This window comes from Pezoporus wallicus, unplaced genomic scaffold (genome assembly GCF_028554395.1).
Source record: "Pezoporus wallicus isolate ANWC-B61680 ecotype Strahan unplaced genomic scaffold, APGP_CSIRO_Pwel_v1 contig_7545, whole genome shotgun sequence".
Classification (NCBI taxonomy): domain Eukaryota; kingdom Metazoa; phylum Chordata; class Aves; order Psittaciformes; family Psittacidae; genus Pezoporus; species Pezoporus wallicus.
In genome coordinates, this window is record NW_026642398.1 from 441,527 (window position 1) to 454,561 (window position 13,035).

The following is a 13,035-nucleotide window of genomic DNA, read 5'->3' on the forward strand; positions in this document are numbered from 1 at the left end:
GAGGATCCCATACCAGAGCAGGGCATGACTGAAGGATGCTGTGACTGTGTGGGAAGCTCATGCTGGAGCAGGCTCCTGGCAGGATATGTGTCCCTGTGGAGAAAGACAGGAGCCCATACTGGAGCAGATGTGTTGCAGGAGTTATGACCCTGTGTGGGACCTGCACTGGAGCAGGTAATGGAGAGCTACAGCTTTGGTGGACAAGGATTCACACTGGAAAAGTTAGTGGAGGACTCTCATGTGGGAGAGACCCACAGTGGAGCTGGAGAGGAGTCCTCTCTTTAAGGGAGGAAGGAACAGCAGAGACAACATGTGATGAACTGACCACAGTCTCCGTTCCTGTGAGCCACTTCGGAGGAGAAGGTAGAGAATTTGGGAGTAAAATTGAGTCCAGGAAGAAGAGAGAGGTTGGGGGGAAGGTGTTTTAAGATCTGGTTTTATTTCTTATTATCCTACTCTGATTTGGTTGGTAACAACCATAGAATGGTGTGGGTTGGAAGGGACCTTAATGATTATCTAAATCCTACCCTTCTGCAACCTTCTCTAGATCAGGTGGTCAGAGCCCTCTTCAATCTCAGGACCTGCAGATGCATCTTGTTAGGTCCTAAGTACTTCTTCACCTAAAGGTTGCTTAGATGTTCTCAAATCTGATCTTCCACAGTATTTTATTCTTCATTCTCCCATTCCCTGTCTTTGCCTAAATTGAGCTCATTTCCCCAGGTCAAGTCTGTTCTGCCTATGATAATAGCTGGTGAGTGATCTCCTTATCTTAACCCATGAACCTTCCATTATGTTTTCTCTCCCCTGTCTGGCTTAGGAGGGGGAATGGTAGAGCAGCTTTGGTGGGCATGTGGCTTCTAGCCAGGATCAACAGGCACAATAGATAATATTACTCTATTTGGCTGGCTCCAGGATCTCTCTTTATTGATGCCTGTTGATGTGTCCTCTGTGACGTTCTCACCTCTGATGAACTTGAGGCACCTCACCTTCCATAGCCTCTCCTTTTGGATTTTCATGGATAGAAACACCACTTTATGTTGTGTTTCCTTGCCTGCTGTCCCAAGGCAGATGTGGATTAGCATGCTGCAGCTCAGCAAGGCTATTCTAATGATGCAAGTGCAGTGCTGCACTCCCTGAGATGACACAGACCGCTTAAGACAGCACAAGTGAGCAAGAGGGAGAGAGAAACTCCCTGCACCGGCTGTTGCTCAGTCCCAGAGGAGATCTAACTCAGTCTGTAATTGCTGTTCTGGATAGCTTCTGCCCTCAAAACAATTTTCTGCTGGTCTGTTGTTGCTTGGGCTGAATCAGTTTGATTTATAGGATGTCATTTTTTTTTTCCTCCCTAGCCATAGACAAGAGAAAAATATTTGTTGGAAAGCTGTTGCAGCAAGATTTAGGTTTTGTCCATCCAGCATCAGAGAAGCTTGTTCACTCTTTGTTATCTTTTCCTGCCTCTTTCTTTCCCCTATCCCACAGAAGAATAGTGGGATAGATGTACATCAGGCTTTGGTCAGTCTTTCTGTATTCTCTGGGTCTCTGGTTTGCACATGGTGGACCACAGCATAGGAGACACCCCAGGGGTGTTGCAGATGGGACAATGCACAAGCAGCATCTCTTTGGTAAAATGTGCCAGACACTACAGAAGGTTGGGGTTGGGTTTGGTTTGGTTTTGTTTCCCTCAAAGATAATGAGTACTAGGGTTTTGTTTTGCTTTAGTTTGGAGTGGCTCCCTGTATAGAAATACACACATGGAATCCCAGACTGGTTTGGGTTGGGAAGGACTTTAAGATTATCCAGTTCCAATCCGCTGCCATGGGCATTATATTACATCTCTCAATCTCCTTCACTTGATGTTGTACCTCTTCTGGTTGCTTGTTGCAGAGTGGATGGTGGGGCAGAATGAGACCTCATATGTGGAATTCGGTATCTTGTGAAGTCGGCAGTTAATTTAAATGCTAATATGTAGTCCTTTACAAAATGGGATGGATGGTTTGTGAATGCACACAGAAGCATAGACCACTGATACTTCTGATCTCATTTTTCACACAAACCTAAAGCAAACAGTGTTAGAAATAAGTGTGACTCTTCCCTTGAGGACCAGAACTGACATTGATGAAGGATGCTGGGATCTGGCTATATGTGAGAGAGAAATTATTAACATCACGTGCTTGTTCCGTGTCCTTTTGAGGAGGGCGTGTTTCCCCTCTCTGGTTTATTTAATGCTGTTCTCATGGCTGGAATACAGGGGAGTCCTTAGGATATCATTAGGGTGGGGGCATGTTAGAATATGGCTAAATCTTCCCTCCACTAAGCATGAGGATGGAAGCGAGGGGAGGTTTACTTACTTGCTGTCTTGGCAAATACCTCAGCGATGCTTATTCCATGGGTAAATGGGCTGCTGGGGTTTATGATTAGGTTGTTCCTGTCTTGATAAGAATGCTGGGGTTTTACACCCTGACTTGCTCCCAGTTTAATTTTTAAAGTGCTGAAATGGTGGTCTTGTTAAAGTAAAAAAAATGGGAAATAGAAATTCCTAGATTATCTGCAAAATCGTATGCCCAGTAATTTCCAGAGCTGGAATTTCAGCTTTCTTCAAGAAATCTCAGGGTTTTGCAGTGGTATTATTCACTCTCTCAGTAAGGTTAAATGATTCAAATAGTCCTCAGTTTTAACCTGGTATTTTCTCTTTCTATTCTGAACTAACTTTCCTTAGTGAGAGCTAATCCTCCAAGTCTTTAGGGTCCCAAACTCTTTCATTTCCCTGGTTCTCTCATCTGCATGACTTGTTTGTTGGCACATCTCTGCCTTTTTTTGGTCGTCTTTAGCTGCCGCCATTTCTTTCTGCCATCTCTGATTTTCCTGTTGACTAGTTTAATTCTTTTTGTTCCAGCACGGATGGCATTAAATCCTGTCTATTATTGTGAGCAATGGATTTTTTTCCATATTTAAATAAGGATTTAACTGACACAATTTAAATGTCTCACTTTTGCTGCAGAATCTAATGAGTAAGTTGCTGCCAGACAGGAAAGGATGGGGTTTCTTGGGTTTGAACCAACAAAACTTGGGTTTCTTGGGTGGTGATTAAATCCCAGCCTATTTAGCTGGCAGGGAGATGGCATTTTGGGAATGTGACTGGCTGTTGTATTCCTGTTTCCTGTGGAGTCAAAGAGATTGATGAACAGCTGTATTTCACTGTGAATCCCACTTAGTGTGGGCAACCAAAGGCGATGTGATTTTGCTAACAAACTGATGGCTGGCAAGTTCAGAGGTACCTCATGATAGAGGTAACCTGGCAAGAAGGAAGATAAACTTAGCTCCTGGGTATATTCCTGTATATAAGTTCTTTATTTCTGGATGGTTTTCTTCTATTTTTCATTGTGTTTTGCTTATATATATCAGGGACTTTGAAACTTCACGTTGCCAGGTTAAATTATTCAACAGACTCCTTGCTTCGGGTTAGATCGCTTTGTGCTCTGTGCTTTACAACTCACCCCTGTTTGTTTTGCCTTAAATACAGGAGTTGCATTTTTCCCTTCCCAACAACTCAGGCTGGCTTTAACTAATGTGTATTTGCTAAGCGATGATTTTAAGTGTTGTTACAATGCTATGAAAAGGATCTATACTGTGCAGCACCAGATGGCTGTTCTGTCCCAAGTACCTGAATATAAATGGCAAATCTGGAACAGCACTGTTCGTATACAGCATTGAATATCTTTTCTCAGTCTTCCCCTTCTTATCATGGTATCTGGCATAAGGAGGAAGACAGCTCAAATAGCTGTGGTTAAATTAGCTGAGGAGGACCCTCTGAGGAGTCAATACATCATCTGGTTGATCTTAAACCGTATTGCCCACTTTGTTTTATTATAATGGGAATGCTGGGGTGTGGTGTTGTGCTTGTATAATTCCATAGATTGCAATAACCTCTATCTAATCAAATGTACATGCAGAAACATGTCCATGACTGCTGTGTTCACTTAAAGTGCTGTAGAATCATGCGACAGTTTGGGTTGGAAAGGACCTTAAGATCATACAGTTCCAACCCCCTGCCATGGGCAGGGACATCTCACACTAGACCATGTCGCCCAAGGCCAACTTGGCCTTGAACACTGCCAAGGATGGAGCATTCACCGCTTGGAGCAACCCGTTCCAGTGCCTCACCACCCTTAGAGTAAAATAAACCAGACAGCCTGAAAGGGCAATTTAGCCAAGAGAGATAAATGAACCTTCTGCCTCTTATTTAGTATTATTATTTGTTTGTTTAATTTTTCCTTAATCATCTTTCACTAAGGAGCTCTGTGAGAGCAGAACAACACATTGCAGTTAATTCTCAGCTCTTCCGTACTAAACTTTGTAATTTTGTTCATTCACAGATTTTTTACAGAAGAAAAACCCCAAAAAAAACCCAAAATCCTCCCATACTGAAAAAAATCACAACTAAATTTTTTTCTTATTTCCTGGCAGTGATTTACTACCACAGAGCTCAAGCGCATTCTCAAGTTACTTAAACTTCATTGCTTTTACAAAATATTCTGCAGTATTTACAAGTTCGGAATAATCCCATACATAATTAAAGCTTCATTATGCTTGACAAGTGAATGAATGAAGTGAATTTTGTGATGCATTACCCAGGCTTTGGTTAGGGGGTTTGTTCTTTGGTTTATTATGATTTCTCGCAGCTTTCCGAACCTTTTGTTTCTCCTCCTTCTTCAGTTATTCAGCAATTTGGTGTATTCTAGAATTCACAATGGGGCTCCCAGGCTTCATTGCAAGTTAATGTGATTCTCTTGCATTACATGATTAAATGTTGTGCCACTTATATTCTCATAACAAACTTCAGGAGAAGGGAATGGATTCATTTTGCACCATTTTCTAAGTTTGCCAGTAGGGAGGCTGAGTTCATAGAATAGAATCACAGAATGGTTTGGGTTGGAAAGGACCTTAAGATCACCCAGTTCCAACCCCCTGCCATGGGCAGGGAAATGTCACGCTAGACCATGTTGCCCAAGGCTCTGTCCATTCTGGCCTTGAACACTGCCAGGGATGGAGCATTCACAACTTCTTTGGGTACCGTGTGCCAGCACCTCAGCACCCTCACAGTAAAGAGTTTCTTCCCTATATCCAATCTGAGCTTCCCCTGTTTCAGTTTGAACCCATCACCCCTTGTCCTGTCACTACAGTCCCTGATGAAGAGTCCGTCTCCAGCATCCTTGTAGCCCCCTTCAGATACTGGAAGCTGCTCTGAGGTCTCCACAGAAGTGAGGTGGATGCAATCAGACTTTTTGGTGCAATGGGCTAGAGTTGCACAAGGACCCAAGCAGATAAATGAATTCCTGTGCAATTAGCCATAGGAGAAGCCGGTTCTTGGGAAATGTTTTCAATGGTTTAGAAAGCATCCAGTGCTGGGCTCCCCAGTACAGGGGATGCATGGAATGGGCTGCCCAGAGAAGTGGTAGGTGTTCCATCCCTGGCAGTGTTTGAGGCCAGGCTGGCTGGACAGGGCCTTGGGTGACATGGTCTAGTGTGACCATTCTGTGATCCTATGATGAGTCTGTGAAATAGCTGATTTTCAGAACTGTGAAAGACTAAGAGAGAAAAACAATAAAAACAACAAGAGCAAACCCTTTTCTTTCTGAAAAGGTTATTGTTGTTGCAGGCCATTGATCCCAGAATGGGGTTTCTTAAGCAGAAAAAGGCCATCTTTCAGCACAGCATCTGATAAAATGATAAAATGCTGTTTGTGACCTGATGTAGATATGATCAAAACCTGACTGAATGTGAAATCTCCTTATTGGTAAGGCAATAAGGAAAGGCCTGTTTTGATGAAGGGATTAATTTATACGATTTCAAGTGTAAAACAGAAGTAACTAGGTTCAGCACTTGAATTTTCAGTTAAACCACAACAAATTGCCAGTGAATTTGTTTGCTTCATTTCTGAACACTTACTGTATACAAGAGCAAATGTGAGCGTATACTGCTTTCATATGACACTGCCACTTATGAAAAGAATTAATCTAGCAGTAATAAACATCATAGCATAGGTACTGCTAAATGCAGTAGCAGTAAGGCAACATCACAGAAAAAAAGACAAGCAGAATGCATTTTGTTAAGCTGCATAAATTACAGAATCACTGAAGTTGGCAGAAAGCTCTGGAGAAACTCTAGTCCAAAACCCTTGCTCAGAGCAGTCAATGAAAACAGGTTGCTTACGGCCATGTCCACTTGGTTTTGTAGACATGCAAGGATGGAGGTTCCACAGACTGTCTGGTGAACAGTATGTCCATGGAATCGTAACATGGTTTGTGTTGAAAGGGGCCTTCAAGCTCATTCAGTTCCAACCTTCTGCCATTGGCAGGGACATCTACTAGACCTGGTTGCTCAAAACCCCATCCTACCTGGACTTGAACACTTAGTCTGATCATTCTACTTGTTTCTTACCGAAAGCTTGAGTCACCTGGGTGACTTAGATCCAGCAAGGTATCTTAGGGGTCTTTTCCAGCCTACCCAATTCAATGATTCTGTGGGTTTGGGTTTTTGCTTTGCAAAGCTTGACTGTGGAACCTGCCTTTGATGCTTGGACTTTACCCATTCATCATTAATGTCAGACCTTCTGTCTTTTCAGAGTGACATGTTGGATGTGAACCAGATCATTAAGGACCTGGCCTCCATGGTGCATGAGCAAGGAGACACAATAGGTAGGTATCACATTTAACGTATCAGCTTTCTTACCCTCCTGTGCCATTCCAATGTGATGTTGTGTGGTTCTTCATGAGCAGTGTTTGTCAGTGCTGTGGTTGTAGTCAGTCATGTTTTGATTTGATGAGCTGCCCTGTGCAATGGGGTTCTCATCTTAAGGATAGTTAGCTGGTATATTTAGCATAAAATAGAATTCACTGGGAGATTACTCCATTCCCTTTTGACTGTAAAAAGGAAGATGGAGAAGATATAACATTAACTGGAAAGAGATCCAATTTTTCCTTTCTATCTGGAACTATAATTAAAAAGCAATAGTAGTAGCAATTATTGTTATGAGTATTGATGATGGGGGAGAAAATTGAGCAGCTTGCTTCTCCTAAATGGAATTTGCTTTCCACATTGCAGGGTGTGTCTGATTAAATTTACGGTAGCCTAACTTCATGATGTGCTCACATGCATAGTCTGAGGTTTCTGCCCATTAGTTGACCTCTTGCTCTCCAGCTATCAGTAGCTAGGAGCATGGTGAAGAAAACTTGGGAAAAGACATGTGAATAACCCCTAGTATTATCCTTAAGAGCAGCCCATTACTTGGGTGAATAGAGAGGTAAGACTCAGTAGATCACCTCCTTTTAAATTCCCTTTGACCCTTGCCTTTGTCACTGCTGTCTCCTGATGTGGTTTAGAAGACTTCTGTTATCTTCTATTTTGTATATGGATGATAACACAGTCCAGTGCTTGAGAAGCAACTGTCTGCTTCCAAATAGCTCTAGTTCTAAAGGCACACTGAGGGATGTAAACTCCAGAGAAGCAAGATTTGTGGAGATATTTCTAATGTGCAGGCTTCAGCTACAGTTCTTACTGGAGCTCCTGGGAGCTGATCCTAAGGCAGCCATATGTAGATCATAAAGGAAGAAACTCTTCTGTGTCTTAATCACTCTGGTATTCTTTGCCAAACTCCTACCTTTTCAAGCTTCCATTAGCCTAAGATACCTGCTTTCACACTGAAATGAGCTAGCTGCTTCCACTGAGAAACACCACTCTGGTCCCCAGGTGCAGAAAGAAATCGAGGTTATATCTAAGCCCATCTTTTTAGGGTGTTTGTTTGCTTTAATTTATGCATGTTGAAAAGCTCATTTTTGTACATGGATAACTTTGCAGCCTGATTCATCTCCTAAAAGCACATCAGATGCTCATGCCTCGAGGGACATGACAACATACATGAGCTAGCTTCAAGATCCTCCTAACTCCTTTTCTTAAGGCACTATCTATTATTTGAAGATATTGCCCATTCATAGAAGTGACCCCAGTATTAGCTTGCCTATGAGAAGCAGTTAGACTAAGCAAGATGTTTTGTCTTTCAGCCTGCTTAAGTTTTCTGTTGCTTTTATATCTGACACATTCTTCCTTCTTCCTGTTCCACTGCAGCACATTATTAGTTTCTTTATGAGTATCTTTTCAGCCTGGCAGCGAGTCAAGGTATGTTCCCAACCAATTGCTGGGAGGGCCCACTGTTTGTCTGTTGACATTCATATTACACAGAAGTAAGTGAGATTTAAGAATCAGGAGGCAGAGGGAGTCGAAACCCCTACAGTGAAAATTCAAAAGCAACGATGACAAGGAACAGTTCTCTTGGCACTTGTTTTAGGTTTTTAATGTTGTCCAGGGAAAATGCATAACCAGGAATATGAGATGCACCATGTAGCAAAATGCTCCCAGGGCTGTAAGAGCAAACCACGCTCTGGTTCACCTGAGCCTGGGAGGATCAATAGGAAGAGCTTGTCTGGTCTATTCATGGCACAGGCAGAATAACCCATACTGCTTAAAGAAACCTAAAAGCAGTTTTGCTAGCATGTGGGCCAGTTCCTTAATGAACACAGCGTAATGCTCCTGAGGGTAGAGAGCAATTTCTGTCATGTAAGGAGGAAATAGATGAGGCAAAATGCAGATTTGGAGGCTATCTCTGCCACCTTTTGTCTTCTGCAAATAAGCTCTGTGCGTGTGTTCATAGTAATGACATCTCTTTGATAAGAGTATTTCACTAAGCATTACTATATCAGCGAGTCCAAGCCCTCAAAACCAAAACAAGCTGGTGGCCTAAGTTACCTTTGAATCAACAGAAACAGTCTTTTCAATGCAATCTTACAGGAGCTATTGGCAAAAGCATTCCTGTGCATCTTCATCTCATGGGGCTCTGGTGAGGGGAAAGGGTGCGAGGATGAGGATGCTAGTCAGACAGATCAATAGCTGGCTGTGGAATTGGTGCTAGTGACACAGTTTTGGGTTTTATAACCATAGGACCCTGTTTTAGATCAGCATCTGCTTGGGAATGATGAAGGAAGGAGAGGATGACCAGCAGTCAGGTCAGACAGAATTGCTAGGGGTTGGGGGCCAGAATGGTTCACTAAGTCATCAAGCAAGCTCACTGCCCTCAGTGACATGGTTTAGTTGTAGCCTTGGCAGCGCTGGGGAATGGTTGGGCTGGATGATCTTAAAGGTCTTTTCCAACCAAGTTGACTCTGTGATTCTATGGTCCTGTTTTCTTTCCTGTGAAGTTAGATCACCCTTGATGCCTGTTTTAGCATCACTGCCTTTCTGACCTGAAGGCTGGTTAAACACCTTGATGCCATCAAGGAAGCCAGTCTGCATCCTTCCACACGTGTCCTTCTCCAGTCTGACTGCCTGAATGGCACAGCCGAGAGTCTGTTGCCAGATGTGCTAATGCAAACTGAGCTGGAAAATCATTGAGCTGGATCCTTAACTAAACTGAGTTATGTGTCTCGGTTGGGACATCTAAGGAGAATTAGCACATCTTGAGAATAGTCCCCAAATACCTGAATGTAACAGCTTTAATATCTGCGTTCAGTTGAATGTGGTCTGCAGAGTCTCTGATTTGGTTACGTTTTCTAAGTGATCTTGGAAGAAGCTGTTATGTGAATGGGTACCTTTATGTTCTTAGTGGTTCCTGAGGAAACGAGAAATCTTCCCATGGCTTTTTTTGTTTTCAGCTGCTTTTTGAGACACAGAGTTGCCTGTCAGTACAGGGCACAGTCCATGCAGGAAGGGTATTACAAGGGGTGATGGGTTTAAACTGAAACAAGGGAAGCTCAGTTTAAATACAAGGAAGAAGTTCTTTACTGTGAGGGTTGTGAGGTACTGAAACAGGTTACCCAAAGAAGTGGTAAATGCTCCATCCCTGGCAGTGTTCAAGGCTAGGTTGGACAGAGCCTTGGGTGACGTGGTCTAGTGTGAGGCGTCCCTGCCCATGGCAGGAGTTGGAACTGGATGGTCTTAAGGTCCTTTCCAACCCAAAACTTTCTATGATTCTGTTATTCTGTGATTACTGAATCAGTGATAATCTTTTCCACTTCCCATTTGTTTCCCAAGAAACCTCCAATTCCTTTGTTTATCTGAAGCCCTGTCATCAGTTGTTCTGTTATCTAAGGGTAATTAAGTTTTATTGTCAACCACCCCAGCTGCTGAAATTGCGTGATATTGCTACCCTTAACTGCTTTGTAGGCAACAGTTCTAAGGTCATGGTGTTTTGTATAGAATCATAGAATAGTTAGGATTTGAAAGGACCTTAAGGTCATCCAGTTCCAACCCCCCTGCCATGGGCAGGGACACCTCACATAAGACCATGTCACCCAAGTCTTTGTCCAATCTGGCCTTGAACACTGCCAGGGATGGAGCATTCACAGCCTCCCTGGGCAGCCCATTCCAGTGCCTCACCACCCTAACAGGAAAGAATTTCTTCCTTGTATGCAATCTAAACTTCTCCTGTTGAAGTTTCAACCCATTGTCCCTTATTCTGTGTACCACTGGCCTTGCTCTACCTATTATTTAGGACTGCAGCAGTGGTGACCTCCATCCACTATGACTTTTCACACACCTTTGTATTCAGACGGCACTGAAGAGTCTATAAGATGCTTGATTCCATATTAGGCACAAGTTGATGATCACAACTGAATTGTTGGAGTCATGTGTGGGCTACCATGATCTCTGACCAATTAATTTCACTCAGATGATAGGCAACACTAGAAATGAATGAGCTTTTCCCGTTTCTGCTCTCTGTGAGCGTGGTGGTTTGTGTCTCCCCTTATTGTATGCAGACTTCTACATTTAGCTCTAGTGCTGACAGGTAAGACAGCACACGCTGGTTTATAAGAATAATGTGCACCTCTATGCTTGCAAATCTACTAACGCCTGAAGATTTGTCTGCTGTTCTGTGTTTGACCCTCATAATGCGATTGGGCTGGTACACTTGCAGTTAATGAGCCAGCTAATTCTGTACAAGAAACAAGGCTCTTCCTTTTTATGAGGTTTATTGCCACCAGTAGGATTATTCTCACACCCGTTTATCCTGAGTCATTTTGGGGAATCTGGAGCTGCTGTGAGCTCAGTTTCTAGTAATGCTGCAACTGAGCAGTGAATGTAGCTGGTTTATTTCTGTGGGGAGGTGCTATACTCCGCCACACACAGACTGTGTTTGGGAGGCCAGAGCTTGAGTGGGTTAAAGAAATCAAAGCATCCCTGTAAAGCAAAAGGTGTCAAGGAAGTTGTAAATATCAGTGACTTTAATTTGTAGGTAAAATATATGATCTTTGCAAGGGAGCAGGCGGGGATAAATATGGATATTCCTATGAAACAGCACTCCCATCATCCTCGTTTATCCCTGCGAGTACTCAGGTTGACGTTTCTTACATCAGATGACTCAGTAGCTTATGCACTCAGCTGCATAATGGAAGGTGTTGTGTTAATTGAAGACAAAAGTGGACCTCTGGAAAATGCTGCATGCAAATGAAATTAAGGCATTTATGCAAGATGTGTTAATTCATGAGCTGGATTTGGAAAGGCAGATAGGATTATTTTGGGCCTTTTGTCCTTTTTTTGTCATTTCAAAGAAACGGTTTTATTGCGGTTGGAAATAAGATTTTTCTTTCACATGGATGTCTTCTAGAATTAGAAAAAGTAATAAAGAATTGAATTTACATCACAAGGGAAAAATAGTGTGGGGAATTTCCCAATCAAAGCTAGATTGAGTGTTCTTCTGCATTTTAAATGACTTTCAGAGATTGTTTTGGGGAAAAAAAAAGAAAGAAAATCTGACATGCCCATAAATTTCTGCACTTAAAGTCAGATCGAAATAGCATTTTCCATCAGAAAAAGAAGAAAATGCAAAACCAAAAGTGAATCGGGTCCATTGCCATGATATAATACTCTCCAGTGTTAATTTCTTGTGGGATTTAAACTAGAACCTTGGATTACCCAAAGCCGTGTGGGAACTGTGGATCCGATGGAACTAGGATGGAGAGCTGAAAACGTAACACCAGGCAATGAGGGCAGAGGCCATACCCTCAGAAAACTCTTTGTATGCTGATTCTCCTCTTGGGGTAAATATCAGTGATTTGAGACCACTTGTCTCTGTAAGAAAGAATGGTAAATGGCTTAGCATCTGCTAAAGTGCTCATATTCCCATTTAGCACAAAGCAAATGATACGAGATACCATATTCTCTGTACTATTTTCCATTAACATACATAGGACAGCATTTGCATTTTAAATCCCTAGAAGCTGTATCCTGGCAGGCAGGGCCATACCGTTTTCCAGCGCACACATATGTAGCAGTTAGTTGACATTTCCAAGACGCAGCTCAAGGACCATATACATCATTCAGGAGCTGAACTGTTGTAAATTTATGCTGGTGCTCAGCTTTTATTCATAGAGACTAGGGCTTTGGGCTGTTGGCCAAAGAAAACCAGCAGGAAAAGCTGGTTATGACATTTTGGGGTAGTCTAAATGGTCTTTCCAGGTTGAAAGGATGCTGGAGAGGGACTCTTCATCCAGGACTGCAGTGATAGGACAAGGGGTGGTGGGTTCAAAAAACCAGGGGAAGTTCAGGTTGGAGATAAGGAAGAAGTTCTTTACTGTGAGGGTGCTGGGGCACTGGCACAGGTTACCCAAAGAAGTTGTGAATGTTCCATCCCTGGCAGTGTTCAAGGCCAGGTTGGACAGAGCCTTGGGTGCCATGGTCTAGTGTGAGGTGCCCCTGCTCATGGCAGGGGATTGGAACTGGATGATTTTAAGGCCCTTTCCAATCCAAACCGTTCTGTGATTCCTGTGCCTCAGTCCTTGCCTCTGAGAGCCATGCTATATTACCATGTGGAAGAATTCAAGCTCTTCTAAAGTCAAATAAAAAGCTAGGTTCTTTCTGCCTTTTGTTGCAATAACCGTAGCTGATGATGACTCCTGGCACTGACAACTGTATTTCATTGCACCAGTCTAACCCAGTATGACCCATATAGCCTTAGTTTAGCATATGGGTGAGATCAGTTTATGAATT

The 13,035-nt window shown here is 42.8% G+C and overlaps 1 protein-coding gene across 6 annotated transcripts in view; it reads left to right on the forward strand.

Moving 5' to 3' along the window:
- Positions 1-13,035, forward strand: part of TSNARE1 (t-SNARE domain containing 1) — a 447,504-nt gene that overhangs the window by 246,811 nt on the left and 187,658 nt on the right. For all 6 annotated transcript variants that reach the window (XM_057429820.1, XM_057429825.1, XM_057429826.1 and 3 more), the window contains one exon: positions 6,623-6,695. In XM_057429820.1, coding sequence (XP_057285803.1) covers positions 6,623-6,695 — 73 coding nt within the window. The remainder of the gene's footprint in view (positions 1-6,622; positions 6,696-13,035) is intronic.